At 43.4% G+C, this 23,236-nt stretch overlaps 2 protein-coding genes across 2 annotated transcripts in view; both read left to right on the forward strand.

Annotated features, from left to right (window-relative positions):
* LOC137847036 (non-lysosomal glucosylceramidase-like) overlaps nt 1–23,236 on the forward strand; it is a 393,739-nt gene that overhangs the window by 202,469 nt on the left and 168,034 nt on the right. The window lies entirely within an intron of this gene.
* LOC137847426 (collagen and calcium-binding EGF domain-containing protein 1-like) overlaps nt 51–23,236 on the forward strand; it is a 59,648-nt gene continuing 36,462 nt past the window's right edge. Inside the window, 6 exon segments of the mRNA XM_068665699.1 lie at nt 51–73; nt 2,217–2,269; nt 10,139–10,270; nt 10,995–11,132; nt 22,360–22,440; nt 22,443–22,462. Of these exon segments, the coding sequence (XP_068521800.1) occupies nt 51–73; nt 2,217–2,269; nt 10,139–10,270; nt 10,995–11,132; nt 22,360–22,440; nt 22,443–22,462 (447 nt within the window).

Consider the following 23,236-nt stretch of genomic DNA (forward strand, 5'->3'; position numbering starts at 1 on the left):
ATCCTACTGAACAAAATGTCCAGCATACAGCTAGACAAAAACATCATACGATGGGTGAGCAATTGGCTGACGGGTAGGACTCAAAGGGTTGTGGTAAATGGGGCCACATCAGGCTGGTGGCCAGTCACCAGTGGGGTCTCCCAAGGCTCCATATTAGGGCCAGTCCTCTTCAATGTTTTTTAAATGATTTTGACTAGAAGGTGTTCTGAGCAAATTTGCTGATGACACTAAACTGGGAGGAGCTGTTGACTCTGTTGAGGGTGGAAAGGCCTTGCAGAGAGATCTGGACAGATTGGAGAGCTGGGCAATCACCAACCGCATGAAGTTTAACAAGAGTAAGTGCTGGGTCCTTCACCTGGGACGGGGCAACCCTGGTTATACGTACAGACTGGGCAACGAGATACTGGATAGCAGCCCCTCAGAGAGGGGTCTAGGGGTTTTGGTTGATGGCAAGTTGAATATGAACCAGCAGTGTGCCCTGGCAGCCAGGAGGGCCAACCATATCCTGGGGTGCATCAAGCAAGGGAGTGGAGGGGTAGGCACCGATCTATTCTCTTTAGTTACCAGCAATACGACCCAAGGGAATGGAGTCAAGCTGCAACAGGGGAGGTTCAGGCCGGATATCAGGAAGAGGTTCTTCACCAAGAGGGTTGTCATGCACTGGAACAGGCTCCCCAGGGCTGTAATCACAGCACCAAGCCTGTCAGAGTTTAAGAAGCTTTTGGACTATGCTCTTAGTCACATGGTCTGAATTTTTGGGCAGACCTGTGTGGAGCCAGGAGTTGGACTCAGTGATCATTATTGGTCCCTTCTAACTTGGGATATTCTATGATTCTGTGATTCTATGAATGGGCACTTGGAAAGCCATTGGCATGGCTCGCAGTGTATGAACAGCCTCCCTGATACACCTTTCAACCCATTCCTCCTGCATTTGCTTGTCTTTCAGATAAAACTTCACAGCAGTATTTGGAGAAAAGTATAATGAGGGACCACTGTATAACAAAGCGAGGTTTCCTCTTCAAATGTTCAACCTTCATTAAGCATAATTTATATTTCAGAAAATCTTTGAAAGTGGATAAAATATCTAGCCAAAGTTTGTTTTTACATATTTTGGAGTAATGCATTGTTTGTTTCAAATGGTCAGTTGCAACTAACAGTTGATTTATATTCAACATAATGATGGTTTGTGATGGGTGCGGATTGTCGCAGGGAGTGTTGTGTCATTGACTGCCATAGCTTTAGCACTCTTCTGTGTCAGTTATTGGATTAAAAGAAAAGACTGAATGGATGGTTTCTTAGTTTTGCAGATATTTCAGCACAAATCATACAAAATCTTGAATTTGTAAAACATGCTTTTTTTTTCTTTTTCTCCAAAATTCATGTTAACTTGATTGAATTGCAAGTTGAACATCAGTTTGCTTCTCTGGCAGTCCTAGTAGCCACCACTTGGGACACTTCAAAGGTCACCAAGCCCCTGCAGCGGGTAGCCTTGACACTGCAGCCTTGCAAGAGTTTGCTGCCTAGAAAGCAAACGGGCTGATATATATATGAACATCTACAGGTCATTACAGGCTAGTGTGTAAGAAGTGAATTAATTTCTCAGCACTTAGACTTTGTTCATATCATAGGCACATAAAAACAGGTCTGATCCTACTGAATCTTCACTACGTTTTTTGAGTCTTCACTTATACTTCACCTGTATAAGATACTCCATTTCACTCCAAATGAAATACCCAATATATTTCACTTATCACCTTCCAGGTTTATTAAAAGATGAGAAATGACTGATAACATTTTTCTTGTGTGAATTCCTAGCTGAGACTTACCCCTTTCTGAAAGTTTACATTGTAATGACGGATGTTTGAAAACACCCTTCAGCATATCATGAAAATTATGACCTGGCTTGTGTATGAAGACAGGACCAAGGTATACTGCATCCTTTCAACACACGAAAACAGGATTTTCACTTCTGTGATCCTCTGTCTGGTTCCCTGAGCAGAGTTGCCAAGGTATCAAATGGCTCATGGATTGAGTGGTGGCTTCCCATGTTATGTTCTTTAATGCCAGGATACCTCCAAATGCAAAGCTCAGGATCCTCAGCTGGTTTTTTTCATCACATCCATAAAAATGTGACTATCTGTGACTGTTTTTAAAGGCAGTACCAACCTTTAGAGAACACATTTATTTATTCATGTATTTATTTTAATTTTTTTCAGGAAAAAATGCTGTAAGGATTATAAGTTTGTTCTTGGACAGTACATCCCTGAAGGTATGTGATTTTGCTGTTCTTATGCTTTGCATCCCCATGCATTTGTCTTTCCCTGTCTGCCCTGTTCTCTGCACTGCTGGTTTGGAAGAGCATCCTGATAAAACTACAGGCTGGGCTGTACCTCATGTATCAGTGGGGGAACTGCTTCCAAGAAATTGTTGGGAAAATAAAAAGAATCAGCATCTTCCAAAAGTTTCACTTAGCATGCCAAAGTCTTGATCCTCCCCTGAGTACATGTGGCTGCACAGATCTTGTAACATGACCCACTGCAAGCACAGATCTGCATGCTGCTCTTGGCTGTGCACGCAGGAGCTGTCCATGTCCATGCGTCTGGGAGTGCACACTCCCTGGCTACCCCATGGTCTGGCACAGCTGATTTGGCTTGGAAGTGCACGGGGTGACTAGGTGAGTCAGTTCTGCCTTTGGTTACCTGTTTCCTGAAGATGCCAGCAAGGGGAAAGCATCACCATAAGGCATCTCTCTTTCACCTCCTCTCCTGGTCATGGGCATGGCCTCCTTGTCACCAGGGGCACAGGGAGACCAGCAATTACCTGGGGTAGTTCATGCCGTAGTGAAGAGGAAATGTTCCCCTCCTAACAGACTGCCCAGAGGCTTTGCCAAGTCAATAGTAGGGTTCCAATGCTGAAAGGCACTGATAGTACATCTCTTTTAGAAAAAAGGCTGAAGTTGTGAGAAACAAAATTGTGTTTTTGCAGTAGAGAACTAATTTTCTGTATTCCAAGGTAGTTGTGTAGTCATAACAAGGAGAAATGCTAAGTAGATAAGTGGACAGTAGAAGGTCTCACTGTTCCAAAATAAGGTAGAAGCTTGAGAAAAACAGGATGAGCAGTGTGAGAACAGTAAAACACAGATCACAAGTTCTCAAAACATAAGAAAGGAGAAATTAAAGGGTTGATAAAAAGAAAAATTGTACATATATGGTATAGAGGAGCATCGAGTAGCTTGTGAACCTGTAGTACTCAGCCAATGAGGAAACAGGGGAGGTGATCAGGTGTCAGGTAATAGGGAATAAAAGGTTATGATTTGTTTACTAAAATGCACTCCTAATTGACAGGACGCCCGCCATTGCAATTGCGAATAAAATAGCTTCACAGAAGATCCTGTCTGAAGAAAATTATTTGAGAAGTTTCTCACAATTTGGGGGCTCGTCCGGGAGCTTGTCGCCTGCTGAAGCTTTCTTGCCACCACAGACAGGAAGGTGCACCCCACTGATTTCAGCGGTCCCATCGGGGGTGGTGGGCTGTCTCGGTATGGCCAACAAAGGACCAAGACTGTTAATTTAAAGACAAGCTCTGCGAAGCTCTGGGGAGAAGGGAGGCGAGCACAAACATACACAGACAAAGCCCACATATAGTCCAGCTTGGATCAGGAACAGGCACTGGGATTACTGCTGATAACCTGGACCGGGAAGCCGTGCACAGACCTAGGTAATGGAAACTTTACCGTATCTTGCCTCGGGCTGGGTTCGGGGAGACTGTGGTGTGAATGAGTGTGAGTGTGAATGAGACGCACTTTTAGTGCAGAGCAAATGTGAAGTCCCGATCCGCAAAGCTCGGTGGTCCTGCGAGGGGACAAAGTCCCCTCAGCTGGAGAGGGACAAAGTGAAAGAGAGGAGAGGAGTGAAAGAGAGTCTTGGGGAATTTGGGCCCTTAGGTGTACAGTACCCCGAGCACGGTGAAGTGAGATGCTCAGCAGTATACCCCACCTCTGTCCTAATCCTAGGTGAAGGTGTGTGGTACCCTGTGCATGGTAAAGTCCACAGCAGCACGTCAGGAAAAGATGGGGATTAAGGGTTCCAAGTCATCAGGATGGGGTTGGAGACCCCAGGACTGTGCCTAAAGATAGCCCTTTGGAGAGAATGATAAGGATTTGGAAAAACAACCCAAAAACTAGGGAAAAAGATTAAAAAATATATAATTTTAAATATTGTGTAATTGTCTGCCCAAAAAGTCAATAAAAGGAACTTCAGTATTTTGGCCAAAATACAGGTCTGATGAAAATTCAGGCTTGAAATTTATATGTAAACAATAAGGTTTCGTTTTCGGATGAGGAATCAAGTTTTGCTCCCTATAAACCTAATATTGCACCGGAGGCAGCAGCAGGTGCTCCAGGAAGGGAGATAGGGACTGCAGTTGACGCTGTCCCTGGAGAAGTCATGTGGTGGATTGCGGAGTGTCAGGAGCGGAGGCGGGGGGGTCCCGGTGGGGCCTAGTGGCCATGCAGGGACGATGCAGGGCCGATGCCACTCCCCCCTTACCAGCAGAGAGGTTAGGAGTTTTAAGAAGGAAATGAAGTCTTTAACTGAGGGCCTAGCAGAACAGTCAAATCTGTTTCTAAGGCCTAATTTGTATTCCTAGGGGGGAAATGTTAATCTTGAGTATGTTATTCCCTGGAGAAGAATGTTTAGGAGGGGAATGATTTGCCAGGCAGATATGCAAGAATGGGAAAGAACTAACACCCCCCACCCCCCAAACCGAGACTAATTCCAATAGAGCAGAAAAATCTGCTTATCTAACTGCGATAATAACAACCCACAACATAGAAATCCTATGAGAGACTCGGGGTCACAATTAGAAAGTACTCGGGGAAGAATCCTGAGGAGCCGGTAGCCCAAGGGCTCTTGAAAGTTCATTTTGTGATTAAAGCATGGCCAGATATACAGAAAAAGCTCCAGAAACTGGGAGGATGGAGTAAAAAGTGCAGGTAGTATGAAGGTGTACACCAGTAGGGGAGATGAGAAGGAAAAACAGAGAGCGAAAGAAATGGTATTCACAGGGTACTGGGTAGTGAGGCAGAGGGGGAGATAGAGGGCCCAGGATGGAAAGGAGAGGAAGAGAGACGAAGGAATGGCAGGCAAGGAAAGCTACCTGTGTTGCAGCCTAAATCCTAGCAGGGACGGGCTTTGAGAAGATGTTTTAAGTCTGGCCAGGCCGGCCACTTCAAATAGGAGTATCCAGAGTGGAAGAAGGAGGAGAGATTTGTTATATATGGAGTGGTAATTCGTGTCGAGAAAATGGTTGATATTAGTAAAGAAGGGGGAGATTTGGGAGTGTGGCCATGGGGGTTGGAAAGCCCCATGGTTGATGATAACATCAGACTCTTAATGATGAGGCCATCAGGAATGTAAAAGAGTTTAGAGGGAACAAAGAAGGGTGATTCAGGAGACTCCATGCAGTCTTCTGTTGCTTGTTCTCCAGCCATTAAGGCATGGAAGTTGCTGGGTGTTTGCTGTTGCTGGGCAAAGTTGTTTGACCAATGAAAAGTTGTTTTTGAAAAGGACTGCTGTGGGGAGAAGGGTATAAGAGGGGAACCTGTCCTCAAGATGAAAAAGGCAACACGATGAAGTCATGTCATCAATAAAGAAGTAGAAAGAAGGAATGAAAAGGAACAGGCTAGCAGAATGGAGACCAGGACAGGAACAGGCACATTGATTGCCTCATGAAGATAGGTTCGGCCAGACTCAGCAAACCACTCAGAGAAGCTCGTACAGAAAGTCGCTGGAAACAGGCGCACTGGAGCTGGGAAGAAGCTCGAGCTGAGAGAAGCGGACCCATGCACACAACTGCCCCTGGCTGGTAAGCAGTTGTGCATTATGGGGAATCATATGTCTTTAGAAACAAAGACTGTCCTGGTAACCTTACAGCTTATTCTCCTTATTAACAATCAGTTTATGAGCCTGAAACATGGGACCAAATTGAGGTCAAGGTGTGGGACTCTGCAACTAAAAATGACAAGGTTGCGATGGGATTACTTAGCACCTGTCGAGCTATCTCTGAGGCCTTAAAGAGCCATGTGGGACCACAGTCACAAACGTGTGGTTTGACAGACAGTGAGGGAGCTGCGGGCTCCTTTACTGATCCGACTGCTACGCCATGGGCCCCTCTGCTGCTACAGCCATCGAAGGCTTTTGCTGTTCTGCCCCCTGCTGACCTGGACGTGCCTTTTGACCCAGGCCTATTGGCCTTGAAAAGGAGATGGATATGCTTTTCTTCGATCCAGGAAGAACGAGATACATAAGGCCCGAAGGCCGAGTTGCTTGACAACTTAAAGCAAGACATATTGTTCCCACAGCTAGCCCTGGAATTCTCCGGTGTTTGTAATTAAGAAAAGGAATGGAAAATGGAGACTGTTATAAGTCATGGAAGACATTAATAGTAATAGACTTAAAGGACACTTGCCTTTTAAAGCTTTGCCATGTTTATGTTTCAGTTGATACCTTTTCTGATTGTACATATGTATAGGATGTAAAAGCAATGTTCTGTATATTTGAAATGTTTGATGTTCGTGTGTGCGTGTTGGTAGAGCATAGACTCCCCGCGCACCCAGTGCTGTTTTCTTGTCTTTTATAAATATTACTAAATTCAGATTGAGTTGAGACTTCATTCATTACTTAATGAAACCCTAAGTGTGATGGGGGTAGAAGGGACTGGGATAACAGTGCTACTTTTTGGGGACACCAAGCTGAGACTAGGGGTTGAATGATCACTGGGCAATTATTGCATGCAACCGAGGCAGGTACAAAGTTGTTGGGAAAGGATTTGATAATGAAATTGGGCATTCAAATAATAAATTGTCAGGCTGGAATAACGGTGTTATTAATGGGGTGCTCTCGGGCCCTGAGAGCAAATATATATTCGCCTCTGACTGGAAAGACTCTGAAATGGGGGCAGAAGCAGCAATACAGATGGACAATTTTACCTCAGGGGTTTACAGGGCCACCAATCTATTTGGGCAAGTTCTAGAACAAATTTTGGAGTAATTCCAACCTCCCAAGGAGGTGTTACTGTTACAATATGTGGATGATCTTTTATTGCCAGGACAGGAGAAAACAGTTGTGAAGGAAGCTACTAACAAGCTATTTGACTTTCTGGGAAAATAGCGCTTGAAAGCATTGGAAAATAAATTAAAATTCTTAGAAAGAGAAGTCAAGTATTTATTGCATCTAGTGTGTAAGGGAGAATGAAGAATTAATCTAGAGAGGATTCATGGAACTGTTGAGCTACCCCTACCCAAAACTAAAAAGAAGTAAAAAGTTTTAAGAGAGAAGTTTTTAAGGAATGAGGAGTCACGAAGTCCAAAGGAAAACAGATACTCCCTGATGGGAGAGAAATGCTGAATAAAGTGCTAATGAGACAAATATTAACTGTTTTGCATCAAGAGGGTCATTGGGGAATTCAAGCAATGTGTGACGCTGTGCTATGGCAATATGTATGTGTAGGAATATATATATATACTTTGGCTTAAAAAGTATGTAGGAGTTGTGTAGTATGTCAAAAGGTAAATAGGAAAATTATCCGCAGTCAGCCCAAAGGGGGGGGCGAGAACCAGGAATTCAACGCTTCCAAAATGTACAGGTAGATTTTATGGAACTCCTTAGAGTAGGTAGATTTAAATACTTGTTAGTCTCAGTAGATCATTTGTCAGGGTGGTTGGAACCTTCCCTTCAGTATCTGCTACTGCGAACATAGTGACTAAAGTAATTCTAGAACAAATAACTCCCAGGTATGGAATTGTTGAAAATATTGACTGATCAAGGAAATCACTTTATATCAGAAATATTGCAAGAGCTAATGTGGACAATAGGAATTAAGTGGAAATTTCATACTCCTTGGCATCCTTTCTCTTCTGGAAGGGTGGAGAGGATCAGACAGTAAGGAAGCAATTGACTAAGTTCTGGAAACTTGGCTTCCCCAAACTTAGTTCATTGTAATTGTTCAGAAAAATCATCATACCCAGAGAAGTCTGCTAGTCATTAGCATGAGTCAGTAATGAGTTTAGGTTTTAATTATTTTATATTGTGTATATGGAAACTTAGTGCATTGCTGGGAACTCAGTAGAAACATGTAGGTTTGGTTCACGTGTTAGGTCTGGAGCAGGGACAGGATACTTCTGCTTTGGCCCCCCGGTGCCTAGACACCAGAGGGTGATGCTCCACAGCAACAAACAACATGGATCACTGCAAGTGGGATGACGTTCTTCTGAAATGGTCACAGGAACTGCCACTGGCTTTTGCATAAAGCCTGACCTTCAGCAGGCTTTCCTGTGTTGGTTCAGAGGCTGGATGCTACTCCAGCCACTTTCTTCTCCCAGCAAATGTTCCCCGTGGTGCTGCAAAGCCCTTGCATGCAGGCTGGGAGCTGCACCAGCCTGGCACCAGGAGCCAGATCCTGCCCCTGGCGGGACAGGAATAAGGGTCAGGCCCTGTTTTGCTCTGGTGTCCATTTCCTGGCCTTCAGCTCTGCTGCTGCTGCATAATGGTGAAATCAGAAACAGACAAACAGAAACAGCTCTCCTTGGGGTTTCAAAGCAGGACTTCAGAAAGTCTTCTGGAATTTCACTGAGAAGCCTGACCAACAACTTATCATATCTTCACGTTGTTGTTATTAAGAGTGATAATGGTTTTATAACAGTGTTCTTTGCTAGGAGGATTATAGCTGGGTTTGGACAATTACTGTGTGATTTTAATTAACTTTCCTCATGATATACTTTCTGCCTGGATTTTGCAGTTAGCCTCACAGTGCTTTACAGTATTTTGTGTAGGAAATTTTGATATCAGCACTTTAAAATTTGTGAAGAAAACAGCAAAAAGCTTTTAGGTAACAATATTTCTGAGAAGACCTCTTAAATTCTGCCAACTGGGTGTCGTGGTTCCACTCGAGTGGGCACCACGAGCTCCACCACAGCCGCTCTCTCACTCCCCCTCCTCAAAGAGGAATGGGGAGAAAATATGTGAAAAGGGCTCAAGGACTGAGATAAGGACAAGAAAATCACGCAATAATTATTGGAACAGGCAAAACAGACTCAGCATAAGAAGACAGATAGTAAGATTTATTGCTCATTACTAACAAGCTAGAGAAGTGAGAAACAAAGGAAAGAAACCAAAAGCACCTTCCCCCCCCTTCCACCCTCTTCCACCTCCTCCCCCCGAGCGGCGCAGGGGAACGGGGGAATGGGGGTTATGGTCAGTCTACAGCACTTCTTCTCTGCCGCTCCTTCTCGGTCACTCTCGTCCCCTGTGCTGTGGGGTCCCACCCACGGGATACAGTCCTTGATGAACTGATCCGGCGTGGGCTTCCCACAGGCAGCAGCTCTTCCAGAACTGCTCCAGATATGGGTCCGTACCACGGGGTCCATCCCTCAGGAGAAAACTGCTCCAACCTGGCTCCCCTACGGGCAGCAGCTCCTGCCAGGTCACCTGCTCCTGCGTGGTCTCCTCTCCACGGGCTACAGGTCCGGCCCGGAATCTGCTCCAGCAGGGGTCTTCCACAGGCGGCAGCCTCCATCGGTGCAGGGCCACCTGCTCCACCGTGGTCTCCTCCACGGGCTGCAGTGTGGAACCCTGCTCCACCGTGGTACTCCATGGGCTGCAGGGGGACATCCTGCTTCACCATGGTCCTCACCACAGGCCGCAGAGGACTTCTGCTCCGGTGCCTGGAGCACCTCTCCCCCTCCTTCTACGCTGACCTTGATGCCGTTTCTCACTCCCTTCACTCTCCCAGCTGCTGTGTGGCGCAGCGTTTTTTTCCCTGTCTTAAATATGCTCTCACAGAGGCGCAAAACAACATCGCTTATTGGCTCAGATCTGGAAAACAATGGGGCCCTTCCCAAACATGGGGCAGCTTCTAGATCTTTCTCACAGAAACCACCCCTATGGCCCCCTGCTACCAAAACCTTGCCACGTAAACCCACTACACTGGGAAAGTGCCCCTTGCTTAAAATCCAATTTTAAGAAATAGTCCAGCTACCATGAAGTGGTGATGAGCAATTGCAGTTTTACTATAAATCTCTGCTTATGTCATCTAGCTGCTGCCACTGGTATTTCTCCTAATCATGTTTTTCTCTCTCCAGAGTATGTCTGTGCTGAAGCTCCTTGTGAACAGCAGTGCACAGATAATTTTGGACAGGTCTTATGCACTTGCTATCCTGGGTACTGCTATGATCAGGAGAGGCACAGGAACAGAGAGAAGCCATATTGCCTGGGTGGGTAGAAGTACTTATCTCTGGTTAATGATGCATCCTTCTTCTTCAGGTCTTTTAGGAGTCAGTTTAGATTGGAAGCCTTTCTCTTTATCTTTACTATTACATATTAAATATGATTTTTAACTATGCTGAGGATTGGTCCCCAGAACTAAGACATCTAAATCCCCTTGAAATTATTGGCAGGTAGTACCTAAAACAAGCCATATTCACCTAAACACTTTGAAGCATCAGCATAATTTTCCCTTTATTAATTCCTCCTGCAGATTTTGAGCAGCATTTAGAGTTTTGGCCTGAGAAGAGGGACATGATTTTAACCATAACCCTCAAGGCACTACAACCGTGATTAATTAAGAAAATTAATCTTTGGGGTTTGATTTGGAAGACAAGTGTCTAATTCCATTTACCTGTGCTACTCATGTGGATAGTATCCCCTGATTCAGTAGCCATGCCCTGCACAGTTTGCTGTGCCAGGGAGCCAAGGTTTGCAGTATCAGACTTTGCTTGTGAGCTATTTCATGCAAAGAAACAGTCATGTGGTGCTCACCGATAAAATGCCAGGTGTGTTAATAACAGCACAGAGCTCCAGCCTGAAGCAGAAGCACTCCTGCAATTACTCATTTATTTAAACCCTAAATCTCCCGATAGCTTTAAAGGAAGTCTTTTATTATACTTGAGGTCTGAAACCTCCAAATTCAGGACATTTTCAACTCTTGCTCCTCTCCAGATATCGAGAAGTATGCCACAAGCAATGGGACAATGTGTTCTCAGATCTGCATCAACACCATGGGCAGCTACAGGTGTGAGTGCCACAAAGGCTATACCCGTGGGGAAGATGGCAAGAGGTTCACCAAGGGAGATAAAGGTATACGTCAATGGGAATTAAAAATCTTGGGCCAAAGGGTCTTCTTCACAAGAGTTTCCATCTGAATGTCAGGAAGCACTTCTGTACTGTGTGGGTGGCAGAGCACAGGTTTCCCAGAAAGGCTGTGGAGTCTCCCTCCTTGGAGATCTTCAAAAACCATCTGGACATGGACCTGGGCACCCTGCTCTGGGTGTCCCTGCTTGAGCACCCAGAGGTCCCTTCCAACCTCAGCCATTCTGCGTGTCTGCAATTCTAAAAAGTTGATCTGTCATAAAGAGGACACAGCTCTGCAGTTGCAACTGGGTTGTCCAAAGCTGGGCTGTAGCTGTTGCCCCTGAAGAGCCCTGGCTGTTCACTGGGCATCCGAGTGTCTGTGGAACAGCCCTGCTGTGTTGGGTCTGTCTGAGCTGGAGTCACCTTTCCCTGCAGCAGCCCACACAGTGCTGTGCTCTGCACTCATAGCTGTGCCAGCACTATGCAGCAATAGACACAACACTCGAGTGATATCAGTGCTGTTCCAGGTACGAGTGGTATATTCTTTATTGCAGCGCTGGATGCACAGGGGATCTTTCCACCTATCGTGCATGTTTGAAGTGACAAACTATCTCATATTTATGCAGTGAAACAATGAATATTCTATTAGCGCCTATACATATTCATTACATAACCCTGCCTACTCTCGCTTCGTATGCTAATTAGCTTATCAGTCCTTGCGCTTGCGCAAAGCCTGCCAAGAATTGTGGGCCGGGGTCTTTGGGATGTGGGCAGTGGTCTTTGAGAGGAAGGCCGTAGGTCTTCCTCGTAATGCACTTTTCACCTTTGCTTAATCAGTTGTTTTCCAAGCTGTAAAAATGCTGAGTTGGCTTTCGGTTTAACTGAGGGTCGGCAGATAACAGGAAGTCTCAGCTAACAAGACATAACAGACAGTTGACTCAAGTTATCTCAAGTCTCAGCCTGACTAACGGTTAACAGATACCGGGATGTTTTCAAATAACAAGATGCTTCAACATAACAGAAGGTCAACAGATAACAAGATGTCGTTTACTTTGTCCTTGCTAACTTTTAACCACAAGTTTTATTCTATCCTAAAGTGAGTTTATACAATATCAAACCACAAGTTTTATTCTATCCTAAAGTGAGTTTATACAATATCATTCCCCCCTTTTCTGGAAAATCTAGTAAATTCTTTTACTTAATACGAAAATTTTCTTCCCAGTCTTTATGATATGTACCCCTCAATACCTGACCATGCACATTTGTCAAGGAGGCTAACATGGACATTCGTTGTAACAATTTCCAATTCCAAACAAGTAATACAAAAGACAATATTAAACTTATACCAACTAATATCAATAAAACAATAATTGGGTGACTCAACGTGTTCAAAATCCCAGTTGCAGTTGGCGACCATCCAAAAAGTGTATCCCACCAGTTGTGACTTGTGTCTCGTTTTACTCTTTGCAAAACTCTGCTTATTTCCTTTAAGCCTTATTTCCTGGACAGTAATTAGAGTCTTGCCTCCATTTTCCTGAATGCCTTTTAAAATTTTAATCAGGTCTTGGTGTTTAACTAGTTGCTTCACTAGTGTGAGGTTCATCCCAATAGGTGTAGGTAGTAACTTATGATACATTGTGTTGTTAGACTTGATCAACTGGTGGGATACCACTGGTGCCAAATATAGAAAATCACACCCGACGATTCTAACAAAGTTACAAATACAAAAATTAGAATGATTTTTACTATGGAGAGTTATATTCTCCTTGTCTATTTCTACAAAATCACAAGCAGTTCTTAAACACACGCACCCTTGACCAACATATACAAGCGCAGTCTTTAGACTAGTATTTGGATGAATTTCAAAGTGACAGATACCTTGCTCCGTGTCAAAACATACATCCTGAGCATCAATTGTATTACTTTCACAAATAAATCCTTGTTGTTCCAGGGTAACACATGATTCTAGATTTACAGACTGACATTTCCCATTCTCCATTCGTGCCCATGTTCTATGCTCCGAAGGATAAAGCACTGTCTTCTCATGGTTTAATCCTAGTGCAAGGATCGGGTGAATAACATAAACTCTGGCATTACGTATAGTAAGCACGAAGGCAGTAGCCATGTTAACAACGGGATCATAAGTAAAATTCACCAGGGTCCACCAAGACTGGAACTTCTTCTCAAAATCATTGGCATCGTCCCAAACTGCATTTCAGACTTCAGCTGGAAAAATGCCTTCACTTCCTTCCCTAATGATCAGGGCAGCCGTTGCCTGCAACCATAACTGTGTTTGCATACAACTAAGAGCTAAGGATACATTATCTTGAACCATACTATTATTAGTTTGTGGTCTTGGTCTTCTGCATTTTCCCATTTCGGTAACACCTTTGAAACTTGCCATTGGCTGGTTCCCAATGCCAATAAGGATGATTGTAGGGGTTGTTTTAATTTTGTCAAATCACTTGTTGCTGTGGCTAGCTTATTCATTAATATTTCTGAATCAATTCCATTTAAAATTCCTAACCCTGTTCCTAGCATTCCAGTTAAGTCGTTTCGTGTCCTGCCCCTGAAGTGTACTTGCTTCTGTGACCATATTGTCCAGTCTTCAAATGATGTCCTTAAGAAAGGAGAACAGGCTGGTTGAACTGCCGAGATGTTGATTTGTATTAGCAATTCAACACGCTTGAGTGACCATTCTGGATTAAATAACAATTGCTGTTGGCCCGTATTCCTTACTACATACGGGCCTGTTTCATAAATTTTGGGTTCCAGTTTGATTAGAGGTGGGGCATGGGTTGTAGAGGGTCTCACTTTTGTAGGAAGTGCCGCATATATTGTAAAATTTAATATGAGGCCCTCACCATTATTGACTTTGAACTGTTGGCCATTATCATTATTCCAAAAACAGCTGATTTCTACATTCTGTGTTAATATAAAATTATATCAGCAATCCAATTTACCTGGGCAAATACAACCCTCTTGTTGTTCATTTTTGGAAATCGGTTTAACTAAAATCCCCGTTGCTTTCTCATTGGTCGTTCCATTAAAAATTCGACACCCTATTTTAATTTCATCCGCTATGGTTCTTTGGTGTGTGCACCCTTCCCCTAATTTTCGCCATTCTGATGGTTTATATAAATAGTTACCATTTGTTCGCCAGATGACCATGACTGCTAACTTTCCATTAAAGTTCTTATCCTCTGTTGTTACGGTTTTAGTTCAAGGCCACCCACCATTCTCTATTATCACAGAGGCACCTTCTTGAATCACAATTACAACTATAAGCCATAAAAACAAAACAATTCTATGAACAAATTTTCTGCCAACCATATTACCAAATATTCCCGACCATAATGTCCTCATTTTGTTCGACTAAGCTTTAGTTTCAGTTCATCATCACCTGGTGTTACTTTCCAAGGAGCTCCTGGAGCCTTCTTCACTCGGGAATAGTGGATCCAAGCGGCTTGTTCTCTAATCTTTTCAGTGGTTAGTAATTATCCTTGTTCTGAATCTTGTTTTGAATCGTGGTATCTCATCCCTTCTGCCCAGATAGGGCAATCTGAGCAGCATCTCATATGGTGAAATTCCTATATCCTTTCTTGGTGCTGTTTGAACCTGTAGGAGTAAGCATTTTACCCAAGGAAGCTGGGTTTCTAACACTAGTTTAGTTAATTGCTTCTTTAATGTCTGATTCATTCGCTCCACCTTCCCAGAAGAGGAGGGGTGCCAGGGGCTGTGAAAATCCCACTCAATCTCTAAGGCCTGCTTTAACCCTTGCAGTAAAGCTTACACCCATCTAGTCACATGGTCAATTAGGACAAACAAGTAACTCAGTAAAATCTACCTGTATACTTTGTAAAGGTCAAACCCCTGGCTCCTGTCCCCCTCTAGATGGGTTACAGAAGACCTTTTTATTTACCTTTTGACATATGGTACATCCTCTACATATGTGCTTCCCTAAAGTGTATATTCCTACACAGACATGCTTTCTTAGCACAACATCACACATTGCTTGCACCTCCCAATGACTCTTCTGATGTAAAACAGTTAATATTTGCCTCATTATCACTTTATTCAGCATTTCTCTCCCATCAGGGAGTATCGATTTTCCTTCAGACTTCATGGCTCCTGATTCCTTAAAAAAATCTTTCTTTTAAAACTTTTTAGTTCTTTCTTAATTTTCAACAATTCCCTGAATCCTCTCTGGATTCTTCATTTTCCCTCAAAGATTAGATGCCTTAAATACCTGACTTCTCTTTCTCCATATTGTAATTTATTTTTCAATACTCCCAAGCCCTGCTTTCCCAGAAAGTTGAATAGCTTGTTAGTAGCTTTCTTCACAAGTCTTTTCTCCTGTCCTGACAATAGAAAACGATCCACATATTTGTTAACATTAATACCTCCTTGGGAGGTTGTAATTGCTCCAAAATCTTTTTTTTTTAGAATTTACCCAAATAGATAGGTGGCCCTGTAAACCCCTGAGCTAAAATTGTCCACCTATATTGCTGCTTCCGCCCCCATTTCAGGGTCTTTCCAGTCAGGTGAATATATGTTTGCTCTCAGGGCCAGAGAGCACTCCAACACTGTTATTCCAGTCTAACAATTTACTATTTGAATGCCCAATTTAATCATCAAATCCCTTCTCAACAAGTTAGTCCCTGCCTTGGGTACATACAATAATTACCCAGTGATCATTTTATCCTCTAGTCTCAGCTTGGTATCCCCCAAAAGTGGCACTGTTATCCCAGCCCCTTCTGCCCCCATCACTTTTTAGGGTTTCATTAGTTAATTTAATCCCTGATACTTTACAAGTCAGTAATGACCTAGCTGTTCCCCAGTGTATTGGGTTTGATGGCAAGGTTCGGGGGCTGTGAGTGGGGGGGGGGGGAAACTGCAGTGGCAGCCCCCGTGAGAAAAACCCAGAAGCCTCCCTGTGGCAGATAAGGGACAATTTCATCTGGCCCCAAAGGGGCCCACTGCTGCCCAGAGCCAAGCCATGAGCAACACAGTTGGTGCCTCTGTGAGAGCACATCCACGAAAACAAACAAACAAAGAAAAAAAAACAAAAACCTGCTGCTCAACAGCAGTTGGGAGAGTGAGGAGTGAGAAACCTCCCTGCACACACCAAAGTCAGTGCAGAAGGAGAGGGAGGAGGCGCTCCAGGAGCTGGAGCCGAAGCCCCCCTGTAGCTGCTGGAGAGGCCCCTGGTGGAGCAGGCTGTTCCCCCCTCCCATCCCCCTCACCGATGCTTGGGAAACTGACCAAACACCACAGCAAATATGCAAATATACCAAAACTTCTAGACTGTTACTTAGATAATGCCTACATCCTCTTTCCCTGCTCATTCAACTTCAAACAGCTCTGTCAAATGCTACATACCACACCTTTAACACCTTCAGTAACATTTTTAACACTTCTTTCTATCTTTCTTTTTACAGCCTGTACTTTCACCACAGTCTCAGTCAAGGGCCAACTTAATTCCATTTCTTTCTCCCTCCAGGATGCTAAAACAACATATCAGTATACCACATTTCATCCCATTTTCCTTCTTTCCTCCTTCTTCCACTCCAGATATTCCTATTCAAAGTGGCCAGCCTGGCCACACTTAAAACATCTTATCAAAGCCTGTCCCTGCTAGGACTCAGGCCACAACACAGGCAGCCTTCTTTGCCTGCCATTCCTTCATCTCTCTTCCTCTCCTTTCCATCCTGGCCATGACTCCCCCTGAAGATATTCTTCCTCTTTCTCCAACCCTCTGCCTCACTACCCTCTGCACTGTCAATACCATTAGTTTCGCTCTCTGCTTTTCCTACTCAGTTCCACTCCAGACACACACCTCCAGGGCCTCCCGCAGGAGGGTCCCCCAGTGACTGTTCACTACATCCCCCCACCTTCTGAAGCATTTTCTGCGTATTTTGCCAGGCTTTAATCACACAATGAACTTTCAAGAGCCCTTGGGATACTGGGTCCTCAGGTCTCATCCCCGAGTACTTTCTCATTCTGACCCCAAGTCTCTCATATGATTTCTGTGTTGCACACTATTATTATTCCAGCTAGGACTGGCAAGTGGGTGTTTCTGCCCTGCCGGTATTACCTCTGGTCCTGGAGGATGAGCTCTTTCCCATTCTCGTATAGCAGCTCTCCTCCTGATCATTCCCATTTCTTTCCCTGTAAACAACATACTTATAGACATAATTCCCTCCCCCAAGAGTATAATATGTCAGGTTGTAGGAACTGGTCTAATTGTTCAGCTAGGCTGTTGTAGTCCTCAAATAAAGACTTCCTCTCCTTCTTAAAAGTCCTAACCTCTCTGCTGGTAAGGAGGGGGGGTAGTTCACCTAAGAGGATACACGGTTAGTGTTAGTACTGTCAGTATCAGGGAAGGCAAAATTCTCAATATCTCTTCTACCTTGTTCTAAGTCTTGCCAGAGCCTAGAGTACGATCCTTCTTTAGGGACAGTGTTAATTACAGTCCCTGTCTCCCTTCCTGGAGTGACTGCTGCTGCCACGGGTACAATATTAGGATTATAGGTAGCATAACTTGGCTCCTTCTCTGAAAAAGGAATCTTCTTGTTTACACATAAATTTAAAGCCTGAATTTTCATCAGACCTGTATTTTGGCCAAAATACTGCTGTTTCCTTAATTGGTTCTTTTGTCCAGACTGATACACAATATTTAACCTTTTTTTTAAAAAAAAATTGTTTTTCTTTTACAATCCCTCTAATTTTGGGATTATGTTTCCAATTTCTTATCATTCTTCAGGAAGAACTATTAGTAGGCACTCCCCCAGGGATATCTCTCTGTCCCCTGGAACTCATATTTTCCCATTTTTCCTAACCCTCACCAGTATGTGCTACAGAAATTTCCCTTCTGCAGTGTACCACACACCAACGTACTGAAAAATGAGGGTACACCGCCAAGCACTTCCCTGTGCCAGCGTTACCGCACACCTATGAGTTTACCAGATTCCCTGGTGTACTTCCAAGCACTTCCCCATGCAAGGATTACCGTACACCAGATTCCCCTGGTGTAGTGCCAGCACTTTCCCGTGTGAGGGCTTACCATACACCAGATCACCCGACCCCCAAGGCAATACTTAATATTTCTTACCTTGGTCTGTGCACAGAGTTACCGGATCGATTCTTAAAAACCCGGAGTGCCTACCTTCTTCCTTTCCCCACTACTTCACGGATCCTGCCTCTTTAACCAGTCTCGGGCCCTCTGTCAGCTTTCCGCAGAACCGCCACTGTCGATGCACAGGACCGCTGAAATCAGCGGGGCATGCCTTCCTGCTGCTGCGGCGGTGGGGCTCCCCAGTAGGTGACTGGATGCCGGATGAGCCCCCAAATTGTGAGAAACACTCCGTAGCCAATAACTTAGGCTCAGGCGAGGATCTCAGTGAAGTAGTAATTGTGTCAGTCAGTTACTTTGTCCTTGCTAACTTTTAACCACAAGTTTTATTCTATCCTAAAGTGAGTTTATACAATATCATCAAGCAACTCGGCCTTCGGGCCTTATGTATCCCGTTCTTCCTGGATTGAAGAAAAGCATATCCATCTCCTTTTCAAGGACAATGAGTCAAAAGGCACATTCAGGTCAACAGGGGGCAGAACAGCAAAAGCCTTCGATGGCTGTAGCAGCAGAGGGGCCCATGGCGTAGCAGTCGGATCAGTAAAGGAGCCCACAGTTCCCTCACTATCTGGCAAGCCAAACGTTTGTGATTGTGGCTCCACAGGGCTCTTCAAGGCCTCAGATACTGCTCGCCAGGTGCCGAGCAATCCCACTGCAACCTTGTCATTTTTTGTTGCAGTGTCACACACCTTGACCTCAATTTGGTCCCATATTTCAGGCTCATAAACTGTCTGATTGTTAATAAGGAGAATAAGCTGTAAGGTTACCAGGACAGTCTTTGTTCCTAAGGACGTATGATTCCCCATAATGTGCAGCTGCTTACCAGCGAGAGGCAGTTGTGTGCACAGGTCCGCTTCTCTCATCTCGAGCTTCTCTCCAGCTCCAGTGCGCCTATTTCCAGCAACTTTCTGTACGAGCTTCTCTGAGCGGTTTGCTGAGTCTGGCCGAACCTATCTTCATAAGGCAATCAATGTGCCTGTTCCCGTCCTGGTCTCCATTCTGCTAGCCTGTTCCTTTTCATTCCTTCTTTCTACTTCTTTATTGATGACATGACTTCATCGTGTTGCATTTTTAACTTGAGGGCAGGCTCCCCTCTTATACCCTTCTCTCCACAGCAGTTCTTTTCAAAACAACTTTTCATTGGTCAAACAACTTTGAATGTAACAACAACAGCAAACACCCCCAAACTTCCATGCCTTAATGGCTGGAGAACAAGAGAACCAGCTGGAGAATAAGAAACCCCAGACTGCATGGAGTCTCCTGAATCACCCTTCTTTGTTCCCTCTATACTCTTTTATATTCCTGATGGCCCCATCGTTAAGAGTCTAATGTTATCTCAAGCACAGGGCTTTCCAACCCCCATGGCCACATTCCCAAATCTCCCCCTTCTTTACTAATATCAACCATTTTCTCGACACGAATTACCACTCTATATATAACACCTGAAAAAGCACTTTTATCTTTGCATTTAGGGTAGACTATTCAGACAGTGCTGAACTGATTTACAGTGCCCTGAAGGGCAAATTTTCATACCCGATAAATTACAGTAACCCCCCCTCAACAATGTGGTCATTTTATTCACTTTGCACAAGCTGTTCTTTATCATTGCTGGTTATTCCTCCATGTGATGGAATCAGCCTGACTAGAGATAGGGATTGAGATTAATGATAGGGATTTAAATCCACATGAGAGAACAGGTCACACCAGCTGATACTACACAAAAATGGGATCTTTTCAAGAATCCTTGAAATTATGCAAATTGTAAGAGAGCTCGCAAATGGTATTTTTGTGTCCTTTTTCCAGTCCCATACACAGGAAATCACATCTACACTATAAACAAACAAGCACTGCTTTAGCAGATATCAGTTTAAAGAGAAATGTGGTTTCCAAAACACATGGTGACATGTACCCTCAAACTCTAGATAAGCTTTTTTTTTCTTTCTCATATAGTTGTTGAGAAGCATAAAGCATACCAAGGCTCTGCATGTGATGTCTGGCCTTGTATGATGTTACCTGTAAGGGTTATTAGACATGCTTGAACACCAGCCCTTCAGAGTGTCCTGTAATGGAAAAACTATGCAGGTGCTCCTGGTTAAAGCCAATAAATTTTAAAGTCTTCAAAAAGTATTGACTACAATGTATTTAGCTATTATATTGTATTTCTCACTTGGGAACACACTTCATCTTTTCATAAGTGTGCATTGATTTTGATTTGCATAATTTTTAATACAAACAGAATTTTCTAATACTAAAGATGTGGTACTTGACTTTAAATGTTTACAGGGTCCAGTAAGGAACTCTGCAGCCATCAGATGGTCACCTATGGACCATCAATGCACAAATTTAGGAAAAAATCATCAGCTACCTGCTCCTAAAACTGCAGTGCAATGGCATTACAATAATCCACAACAGTCCTCCATATTTCATTTATCATGTGTCTGTGCGGTGATTTTACTGTGCTGGGCAGCTAAACACCACAACCGCTCTCTCACTCCCCTTCCTTAGATGAGGAGGGGAAGAAGTAAAGCAAAGAACAACTCACGGGTTGAGATAAGGATAATTTAATTAAAGGGAAATAATAATAATAATAATTAAAGATTATTATGATCTAAACGATTTAGCTAAAGGGAAAAAAAAAAAGTAAAGGGGAAAAGGGAGGGGGAAAGGAAAAAAAGGGAGGAAAACAAACAAATAAAAACAAATGAAGGCTATGTGGAAGTGCAGAGGAAAGAAATTACTCTCTACTTCCCACAAATGAGCGATGATTGACCACGCCCTTGAAGCAGGGCCTCAACACACGTAGACACTGTTTGGGAGGAGGACCGATGTTCTCACAACAAGAGCCCACCCCTCCCCTCTTCTTCCTGTTTCCACCTTTTATTGCTGAGTGTGACATCACATGGTATGGAATATCCCTTTGATTGGTTTAGGTGATATTGTATAAACTCACTTTAGGATAGAATAAAACTTGTGGTTAAAAGTTAGCAAGGACAAAGTAAACGACATCTTGTTATCTGTTGACCTTCTGTTATGTTGAAGCATCTTGTTATTTGAAAACATCCCGGTATCTGTTAACCGTTAGTCAGGCTGAGACTTGAGATAACTTGAGTCAACTGTCTGTTATGTCTTGTTAACTGAGACTTCCTGTTATCTGCCGACCCTCAGTTAAACCGAAAGCCAACTCAGCATTTTTACAGCTTGGAAAACAACTGATTAAGCAAAGGTGAAAAGTGCATTACGAGGAAGACCTACGGCCTTCCTCTCAAAGACCACTGCCCACATCCCAAAGACCCCGGCCCACAATTCTTGGCAGGCTTTGCGCAAGCGCAAGGACTGATAAGCTAATTAGCATACGAAGCGAGAGTAGGCAGGGTTATGTAATGAATATGTATAGGCGCTAATAGAATATTCATTGTTTCACTGCATAAATATGAGATAGTTTGTCACTTCAAACATGCACGATAGGTGGAAAGATCCCCTGTGCATCCAGCGCTGCAATAAAGAATATACCACTTAAGGAAATTCGGGTTTGATTTTTAAATCATTGACAACTTAAAGCGAGGCATATTGATCAAAAGGAATGGAAAATGGAGACTGTTAAGTCATGGAACTGAAAGGATTATTTGTTACCTTTCCTGATTGTACGTATGTATAGGCATACTCGGGTTTAGTATGTAAAGCAATGTTCTGTATATTTAGAATGTTTGATGTTTTTGTGTGCGTGTTGGTGGAGTGTAGACTCCCCGCACACCCAGCGCTGTTTACTTGCCTTTTATACCTTTTAGAAATATTTGTTTTATAAATATTACAAAATTCATATTGAGTTGTGACCTCATTTATAACACAGGTATTAAAAAAAAATAAATTCTTTAGGGACTATTAACTGGAAACAGCTGCTTTAAAAATGAGCTCAGAGCTGTCCCTGCAAAATTGCTCAGCCTTACACAGCAAGTAACAGTCAGAGCATTAATAATGGCAAGACTGCCTCTTCTCTTCAGTCTGAGGAAATGGAAAACAACCAAGACTCCAGTTGCTTTTGCATTATGAACATCTTTCCCTTGGATCTTAATATTTGTATTGGAAATGGCTTTCTTTCAGCTGGGTTTCCTGAGAAATCTGAAAACATGGTGAAAACAGGGACATGTCATGCCTCTTGTAAGGAGTTTCATCAAATAAAGCAGTTTTACAACTGAAGCAAAAGGTATGAACATTGATCAGTTGTGTTGTTATGAGACCTGAATGCTTTATGACAACTGAGTTTAAATTTAAGTGTTCAGAGCTGCCACTGCCATGTGGCTCTTCTGCCCATAAAGATGATGGCAGCATGATTTAAAATGGTGTAGGAATGGCATCTCTTCCTTCTGCTTCTGCACTGCTTCTAAGCAGACTGCTAACCAAGCTCACGGTAATAGGGCCTGGCAAACATGCATCGCAGCTCAGTCTTCTTGGCAAGCTGTGTTGTCCTCAGCTTTTCATTCATTCTGAATGTACAGGATTTTGGACTCAATCCACCTTTAGTATATGTAAGTGCAAGACATTCTGCTGATGAGGGAACGTGGGAGAAAATGATTTTGCATTACCAGGGTGTTGATATGGGATACTTGCCAAATAGGAGGTGTGTGGCTAGACAAAAACATCACTAGCAGACACATTAACTTTGACTTTTTAGAAAAGAAAAAATCCTCAGCCACAAGACTTTTTTTTATTATTTATTATTTTCATCTGTGTCTATACAAGCAGAGTATAATACATTTTAAAAATTCTCCTGACCTTTAACTTTATTTGCTACTATATGTGGCATCCTTTTGCACTTTGGTAAGATCGAAATAACCCAGAGACCCAGCTCAGGATTTGGAGAGCCAAGTGCAGAGGTGCAGGTGTAATGCTGTCTCATTAAGGGGTGTAACCAATTAACCGTTATGGGTCCGGTTGGATTCAGGGTACTGAACTATCACAATCACAGATTCACCAATAA

Source organism: Anas acuta, chromosome W (assembly GCF_963932015.1).
Source record: "Anas acuta chromosome W, bAnaAcu1.1, whole genome shotgun sequence".
Taxonomy (NCBI): Eukaryota; Metazoa; Chordata; class Aves; order Anseriformes; family Anatidae; genus Anas; species Anas acuta.